This window comes from Etheostoma spectabile, chromosome 3, assembly GCF_008692095.1.
Source record: "Etheostoma spectabile isolate EspeVRDwgs_2016 chromosome 3, UIUC_Espe_1.0, whole genome shotgun sequence".
Taxonomy (NCBI): Eukaryota; Metazoa; Chordata; class Actinopteri; order Perciformes; family Percidae; genus Etheostoma; species Etheostoma spectabile.
In genome coordinates, this window is record NC_045735.1 from 29,767,173 (window position 1) to 29,776,225 (window position 9,053).

Sequence of the window (9,053 nt, forward strand, 5' to 3'; positions counted from 1 at the left end):
GGCTGGAACTCTTGGACCATTTGGAGTGCCAACAGTAAGAGATAGGTTTATTATTAATTAGAGTTGTGTGATTATTGAATGCTTTTGTGGTTTCTATGACATTTTTTATGTCATTTTTATAGGTAAGTTACTTCTCAACATGTGTCTGCCTAAGTGACAGAGCTAAATACCCTACGTTTTTTCGGACAATCCCAAGTGACTACTTCCAGGCAAAAGCTTTGGCAGCACTGGTCAAACGTTTTGGCTGGCAGTGGATTGGGGCCATACAGTCAGACAATGACTATGGGCGAAGTGGTATCCTGGCTTTTACTGAGGAGGTTAAAAAGCTGGGGGTTTGTATTGCATTTGTCGGTACAATTCTACGTACATACACTATGGATAAAATTCTGCATGTTGTGGAAATGATCAAGCAGTCGACTGTCAAAGTCATTCTTGCTTTTGTTCCAGAGGGTGACTTTTACCCTTTGATGAAAGAGGTTGTGAAACAGAACATAACAGGAATTCAGTGGATTGCCAGTGAGGCCTGGATAACAGCAACTCGACCTTCCACACCTGAAATCTACCAAGCTTTTGGTGGAACCCTAGGATTTGTAGTGCAGAAGATGGCTATTCAAAATCTAAAATCATTTCTTACAGGCATTAACCCTTATACTGATCCAAGTGCAGCCTTTGTGAGGGACTTCTGGGGGATTATGGTCGGCTGTCAACCTGTTTTACCTGGGGAACACACAGGTACTGAGGTATCTAATAAAATATGCAAAGGCAATGAGACATTAATGAATTCCCAGAATGTGTTCTTCAATGTAACACAGCTCAGAGTGGCCTATAATGTGTATAAAGCAGTTTATGCCATTGCACATGCCCTGCATCAGCTGGTATTTTGTCAGCCAGTTGGAGAAACAAATATGAGGCCATGTTTGAATATATCAGAAATTCAGCCCAAAGAGGTGAGAAACAAAAAGTAAAATCTACAATATCTCCTGCAAATGAGCAATGAATGTATCTGTACAAAGTATATTGTCAATATGAACGTCTAGAAATGTCTAATAATTAATCTGCTCCTTTTTTCAGGTCACTGATCACCTACAAAAAGTGCATTTTAGGAATCCGTTTGGGGATGATGTATTTTTTGATGTCAATGGTGACTTTCCTGCTTCTTATGATATTATCAACTGGCAGCTGATAGATGGGCAGGTGCAACATGTCACACTGGGTATTTTTTTTTCTGCTGCTAATGGTGATTATAAGCTCAGCATCCAGGAAGAAGACATTGTGTGGAGGACAGGGAAAACGGTATTTGTAAAGACCTTTTTTAGACATTTTGAACCAGGGATTTTGAAGAATATCTCCTGTTTGAAAAAATAAGATTAATCTAATATGACTGCACTATTGTTACATGTTTTTTTCTCAGGTTCCGAAGTCGGTGTGCTCTAATGTTTGTCCAGTAGGAAGTAGGAAAGCTCAAATGAAGGGAAAACCCACCTGCTGTTTTGACTGTATCCAATGCGCTGATGGAACTATAGCCAACTCAACAGGTATGAAAGCATATAATATAATACCCAAACATACACAATCCAATATAGTAGCATGTAGGGGGTGGCTCTGGCTCAGTGGTAGAGCGGTCGCCTGCCAATAGGAAGGTTGAGTTGCCCCCAATGCTAAGCCATCGGAGTGTACATTTGTGCAAGTGTTTACCTGATGAGCAAGTGGCACCTTGTACGGCAGCCTCGGCCACAGTGTATGAATGTGTGTGAATGGTGAATTGTTCCTGTACTATGTAAAGGCACTTTGAGTAGTCATTAAAACTAGAAAAGTGCTACATAAGAAAACAGTCCATTTACAGTCAATGTATTTATTATGTGCATATATTTTATGTTAAAATATTACTGTTACTGCATCATATTGTCTATTTAATGGAATTCTTTGCTCAAGTTTATTATTATTTTCTGCAAATTTAAAATCCAGACACAGAACTGATTAGTTCTGATCATGTTCAACAGGTGCAACCGACTGCACACCATGTCCACAGGAATACTGGTCCAATGAGAAGAAAGATGAATGCATTCCTAAAGCAATTGAGTTTCTGACATATCACGAGCCAATGGGAATAGCTATCACAGTTGTATCCCTGTTCGGGGCCTCCCTGTCACTGGCCATGATGATGGTCTTTATCCACTACAGAGAGACTCCTGTGATAAAGGCCAGCAACTGCGAGCTGAGCTGTTTCCTGTTGTTTTCTCTTTTTTTGTGTTTTCTCTGTCCGCTCACTTTCATCGGCAGACCCACAGTCTGGACATGCATGCTGCGCCACACAGCTTTCGGTGTGACATTTGCACTTTGTATATCATGCGTCTTGGGAAAAACAATTGTTGTTGTTACAGCTTTCAAAGCCACATTTCCTGGCAACAAATTTGGAGGAAAGTTTGGTCCGGCACAGCAAAAGATGATTGTTTGCTCCTGCACTTTGATTCAGATGATAATATGTGTGTTGTGGCTTAAATTAAGCCCACCTTTCCCAGACATGGTTTTCAGATACAGCAATAAGAAGATTGTTTTAGAATGTAACACAGGCTCTGAGGCTGCTTTCTATGCAGTGCTGGGGTACATAGGGATCCTTGCAATACTGTGTTTGGTCCTGGCATTTCTAGCAAGAAAGTTACCTGATAACTTTAATGAAGCCAAATTCATCACCTTCAGCATGCTAATATTCTGTACTGTCTGGATCACCTTTATCCCAGCGTACTTGAGCTCTCCTGGGAAGTTCACTGTAGCTGTGGAAATATTTGCAATTTTGTCTTCAGCATTTGGCTTATTAATTAGCATATTTGCACCTAAATGTTACATAATATTGATCAAGCCAGAGAAAAATACCAAGAAGCATGTCATGGGAAAAACTTTGAACTAAAAAATATGATTTCTTAATTTTACACAATAATGCTACTGCTATTTTTACCTTGTACATAACTAGTGCAGTGCCCCTTGAAAATGTACCGGAATGTGCCCTGACTTTCGTTTTTTTGATTGCAGCTTTTTTGAGAACTGCTAACCCAAATAACTTTACACTTGACATTGCGTTTCCTTAGGTCATGAGCAATACGCTTGCCATAGTTGCGCCACCTAGCAATGCTAGAACATATTTGCCAAGGATAACAAGTCCCCCAAACCGTGAAACAAGGTTATTTCCTACCCAGTAAAATGCCTGCTAGAAGCGTTTCATAAAGTACCCCCCCCTCCCCATAGCGGTGGCAGGAAATATGACCATCAACAGCATTTTCTGTCCTCAAATATCAACCAAAGAATGGAACAGTCACAGTTTGAAACACATTAACACTAAGAACAAGTCACAGTTTTGCTAGGTTAAGGACAGTCTTGTTTGCGTCAAGGCTATTTTTGGGAACTAAACCGTTGATTTTGAAAATTACATTGTGATGCTGTTTTGCTGAAATGTTTTAGTTTGCTACAATGTAACATCTCTCTCTGTTATTGAATGTAATCTAATGAGCAACAGAGAACAAGCTGTTATCAGCATGCTGTTTGTCTGTGTAACGGTTTTTAATGGTCCTCTCACAATACACTACACTGTTTGAACATAATAATAATAAATAATAAATAATAATAAATATGTCACGTACAGTAGATCTTAAAAACTTACACTTGACACTGCAATTCCCTGGGTCCTCAGCAATACACAGACTGTGTATTATTCAAGTGTGAAGTTGATCGGTAAATTAACGTCATTCACGACCAGGCTGCACCCAGAGGACGAGGCATTGTCATAGAAACCTACTTTTACCGAATGTGATGAGGCATCAGGCATCCTTTGTCAGTTCATGAGATCATAATAAGCAACGGGGTCACCGTTTTGATCAAAATTGACATTATCTTTAGTTAATATTTGATGCAATAATTTTAATTAGGTTGTGGTGTGTTGGATCTCTTCATATTTAAATGAATATGATTTACATTCATTTACCTATAATAATACAGATCACTTAAAATTATTAAACTAATGAATTCATATAATATGGCAAGTAAATGAACAAGCCAAAATAAATTTGAGCAAAAATAAATAAATGAATTAACAGAAACGTGTTACATGGTAATTTAGTTCAATATATCAGCTTGAAAATGTTCAAAAGAAGTTAAAAAACTGTGTCAAAAAAGAGTTGCAATAACTTCATGATTTTTTTGTCAGGACAAAGTTTGTAGCATTGCAATACTAAGCTTGGTTAGGTTTAATGAAACAAACTTTAAGATTTAGGGTTAGGGCAGTAAATATGCAAGCACATTTCTAATCATTGTAATGTGATGGACACAAAGAGCAATTTAACTATAAAGTTGTAATCGAAATGTTCATGAGTATTTATTTTTTGTCTGGTTAAAGAAACACAGACTTAATTGAGTCTCCAAGTTATACATTATGCACTTGACTAAACAGTATCACAATACAGAACCACCAACTAGGGCTTCAAATGACTAAACATCAATCTCATGACATAACATTGATTTGATAAAAAAAGAGTTTTATAAAGCTAGTATTTGTTGCAGGTGTCTATGTTATATTGTCTTTTAGATATTTGTATGTTGTACTTGCCTGTATGTATGGAAACATTGTATTGACCCATAGGTACCTGAATGACATCCAGATGTTTATCTAGAGCCTGCTAGCTCAGGACTGTGGCTCCAACCCAATGACTCCCACCCAAGTCCTGCCAACGTATCTAGCCAGCTGGGCCGGGGCTCTGATCTGGAAAGTGTCACTGGGCATGGTGCACATGAAAGTGGGGAAATCCCTTTGGTTACTCAGACAGTTGCAGGATGCAAAATACCACACCTGGTATTATAGAAAACAATAACTAACCTTCTGCACAATTCATAGAATAAAATTTCACCACACAATACCACCGTCTTTACAAGCACTAAGTATTGCAGCTTTCTCTGCACTAAGCAACTTCTCCACTCAGCTGTAAAAAAGGGAAAATTAGTTTAAAAATTGTTTTGTCCTACAAATGTTGTCATTGTTTACAGTATATGCAAAATACTGCATTTACAAAGGAAGCACTGTATACCTGAATGTCTGATCAACAGCAAGACATTTTTTCCTTCTCCACTACAAGCCATGCTGTGCCAAATTCAGAATGTTTCAATTGAATTGAATGATAAAGTGTTCTCTTTTGGTTGAGGCAATTCCTTATTCTTAGGCTAAATTCAACATATCACAATGGGATCTGAAAAATGCATGATCTGGAAGATGAAATGGGGCTGCTGGCCATTTCTCTGTAAAGCGTCAACTTAAGAAGAATGAGTCTCCTAACGAGGACTGCGGTAAATGCAATCACCTGCTTAGTGGTTTTGGCCGTGATGAGTGTGGGAGAGATTCAAAAGAGGCAGAGAGGGGATTGAGGTGTACTGGTTCGTCTAGAACTGTGTACTTGTACCAAATACTGCAGACCAGAAAGCTGATAACTTGGGACAGAGGAGAAACATGTGCACAGCATAAAAGCGGGCTGATATCGTTTGGCAAAAAGGTTGTGGAATGAATTGGTGACAACGATTCCCAGATATTTAAAACATTCAGTAGCCCTTTTAGTAAGAAAGAGATATTGATGAAGCTGCTCAGCAGGGGGGTTAAATGGGAAGTAGGCTACTCACTTTCCCCAAGATTTAGCTTATTACCAAAGTATTTCCCAAAACTCTCTAAAGTGCCGAAAAATACAGGGAGTAGAATTTGAAAATACATAGAATTTGAAAAATAAAGCAAAAAAACATCTGCATAAAAAGGGAAGTTTGTGAGACACACCATAATTTCTAATAGCCTCCAATCCTTCTTCAGGACATAGTCATATGGCCAAGGCCACGAAAGCCAGGGCAAAACGGCTCTTAGATTCAACTCCTGCTTTTATTCTATGTTTTGTTTGTTTATTTGTACTTCCTGTTTAATTTCGAAATGAATCATCTACTCTCATTCCAGGTCTCTTGACTTTCTTCCTTTTGTCTGCTTTGTCTGATCAGGGTCTATCAGAGCTGGCATGATTTTCTCAAGTAGGCAGGCCAGAGCTTTAGTTAAAATCTTAAAATCTACATTTGTGAAATTGGCCTGTAACTGATACAAAGAAGGGGGTCTTCCTCTGACAACATGGGGGGTAGGTGACTCTTCAAAACTGCTTCATTGAAAACTCTGACCAAGTAAGGGGCAATTACGGAACAACAACCTTCCCAGTCGTGAGAGGAGGACTGACTATTTATTTCTTGCCTTTTTAGATTTAGATGTATGTTTACTGGGTGAACTGCTGCTCAGAAATCTGTTGCTCTCATCCCAACGGAAGCGTCGCAGAACCGGAAGACTGAGGCAGTAGACAGTGGTGTGCTAGATAGCTAGCTAAATTACCATTAGATTAGTCATCTATCTATACAGTTAATGTTACTGATGAATTTGTGGGTTAACCCAGAGTTGTTAACCGTGGTCAAAATAATCATAATAAAAATAACTGAGCGTGTTGAATGGTCTCATAATGTTACGTTACCTTCCAAGAATTACATTAACATTAGCTACTCAACTCAACCAGCACCTTTACAATAGGCACCAAAGCACTTTTCCTCTTCATTCCCCCTACAGGTTAGGAGGGGAATTGTTACCAATATTCTTATGTCTCATTCCGAGTTAATGAACCACTGACACAATTTTGGAAAAATAATTTTAAGGTAAAATAGTTTCTTTGTGTTGGATTGATCAATGTTGAAATCAATCAATATCAATGAATAAGGTATCTGTTGTATTACTGTGTTGCAAACTGGGATGTAATCATTGACAAAACGATGCCATGTGGTAGAGAAAATGTTGTATTACGACCCCCCCCCCCCCCCCCCCCCCCCCCGCCCCCAAAAAAAGAAGAATCGAGGTTTGTATTGTACCTTGGGTCAAAAATTGTGAAGCGAATCATAATGACCCCTTAAGGCTAACCCTAGACGTAATGTACGAAAATAGTTATTTCAATCCTTCAAACCCATATGTTTTTTAGAAGGACCATTCAAACATAATTTTTGGCTAGTTCTGACAGCTCTTGGCAGCTATGTATATTGGATTGATCAGATGAGATGAAAAATGAAAGGAGCCTTGTGTGGGCTCTCACAGTCGTTTGCATTCCTAACTACCATTTTCAAGCTGAAGAGCCAATAAGATGGATTGGTCGGGACCAACAGTTGTTAAGCCAATGGTAGACCACAACCAAGTTAGCCAAAAAAAGGCAGACAAAGGCCCAAGCGTGGCGACGCTGCAGGACATACAGTATCTCACAAACTAGGGCTATGGTTGGAATAAAAGCTGACGGTAGCCTTGGTGTCAGGGCCTTTAATTTCCCACAATGGGTTACAACATCAACAATAAGGCCTGACAGTATGCTACTCTCAGTAACCTCCAAGAAAGTCATGAATGAATTAACTTTATTTATGTAACACCTTTCATGCGCAGAATGTAGCACAAAGTGCTTAACAAATCAGCAAAATAAAAAAAAATGAAAAACCTCCTAGAACTCACTGTCCCTTGGGAAGGTTTCCCTTGAAGAGTCCTACAAAGGTAGGTCACAGTGGCAGCTCACATGGCCTTTGGCTGTAGATTAGGAAAGGAGAGCAGTGGGTGCACTGGTGTTATCTGCCATGGCTTGATCCCGAATGGGTCACCTGGGCAAGATTTTCTGATTGTTACAAGACCCAAAACACCTGATGACCCAAAGAAACATCACTGATGATGACAAGATGCCTTAAGTGTGCATCTGTCCATGTGTTTGCAAGCATTGAGGTAACAGTACTTCAAAAAAGGTTTGCTTTATTGCATTTGAAGAATCTGTAATAATTCATATGACAACACAGATATATTTGATTGCAATTGCATGCTTTTAATTTAAATTATTCAGCAACACGCTGTGATTTTCATCTTTGAATCATGTTTTTCTTGCTGTTTTTTTCCGGTTTCAGAATTATGACATAGCACTTTGGAGCAAAAATGCAAAACAGGACACCAAAAGCGGAGGCTAAAATAGCAAAAATATGGACAGCCACTGTATATTTTCCTGCTGTGCTCACATAAACTGGAATAAAAGTAATCCACACTGCAAAGAATATCAGCATGCTGAAGGTGATGAACTTGGCCTCATTGAAATTATCAGGCGCTTGCCGGGGGGGGGGAGCCAAAAATGCCATTAGAAGCAATGCAAGCCAAGATGCCGATGTATCCAAGAACAACCAGAAGCCAACCTCGAACCATTAACACACTCAATGATGATGGTAGCACGTTAATCTGTGTTGTTGTTCGCATGAGGTGGACTGGTGAGCAGCCAAATAACACATTTATTACCTGAGCAGAGGGAAAACAGATGTTCATTTTAAATCAACACAGTTGAAAAGATATGTATAGAGTTGATTGTGGAAAGTGTTTATACCTGAACAGCTGTTCCTAGAAGGACACTTGCTCTCTGCTGGTTGGGTCCAAACCACTTCATGACATTACTTCCTGGCAGTGTGGACCTGAAAGCCATTAGGACCACAACTGTCTTGGCCAGGAGGCACGAAATGCATAGAGCAAAACTGATTCCAAATGCTGGGTACCTCATACGGCAAAGCCAGTCTGTAGGCTCACCAATGAACAGCAGGCCAACAAGGAAGCAGACAGCAAGAAACATCAAGAGAAGGAAGCTCAATTCCATGTTGTTGGCCCGGATTAGTGGCGTGTCTTTGTATGTGAAGAATATAGCAAGGATGGAGAGGGAAATGCAAGCTCCAAGGACAGATACAACACATAGCACAATACCCATTACCTCATTGTAAGACAGGAACTCAGTAGTCTTTGGGATGCAGAGATCTCTGTCTTCATTGGGCCATGTGATCTCTGAGCAACGTGTGCACTCTAAAGAATCTGGAGATGGGAAGAGAAATCTTAAGTTTAGAAAATCCACACTTAGATACAAGCAAATCTATAGAAAGAGTGATTAGAGCCACAAAACAACACACCAGTCGTGTTACTAACTTCTCCCTCAGCACAGGGGACACAGTCAAAACAG

General features: G+C 39.5%; 2 protein-coding genes across 2 annotated transcripts in view; one reads left to right on the forward strand and one right to left on the reverse strand.

The window, feature by feature from the left end:
• Window positions 1-2,951, forward strand: part of olfcn1 (olfactory receptor C family, n1) — a 3,413-nt gene extending 462 nt beyond the window's left edge. Inside the window, exons 2-6 of the mRNA XM_032509478.1 lie at window positions 1-34; window positions 123-947; window positions 1,072-1,293; window positions 1,412-1,535; window positions 2,001-2,951. The exon at window positions 1-34 is cut by the window's left edge and continues 246 nt beyond it. Of these exons, the coding sequence (XP_032365369.1) occupies window positions 1-34; window positions 123-947; window positions 1,072-1,293; window positions 1,412-1,535; window positions 2,001-2,905 (2,110 nt within the window). The 3' untranslated portion in view covers window positions 2,906-2,951. The remainder of the gene's footprint in view (window positions 35-122; window positions 948-1,071; window positions 1,294-1,411; window positions 1,536-2,000) is intronic.
• Window positions 2,952-8,391: 5,440 nt separating this feature from the next.
• LOC116682850 (extracellular calcium-sensing receptor-like) overlaps window positions 8,392-9,053 on the reverse strand; it is a 3,593-nt gene continuing 2,931 nt past the window's right edge. Inside the window, 2 exon segments of the mRNA XM_032509797.1 lie at window positions 8,392-8,908; window positions 9,004-9,053. The exon segment at window positions 9,004-9,053 is cut by the window's right edge and continues 2 nt beyond it. Of these exon segments, the coding sequence (XP_032365688.1) occupies window positions 8,430-8,908; window positions 9,004-9,053 (529 nt within the window). The 3' untranslated portion in view covers window positions 8,392-8,429.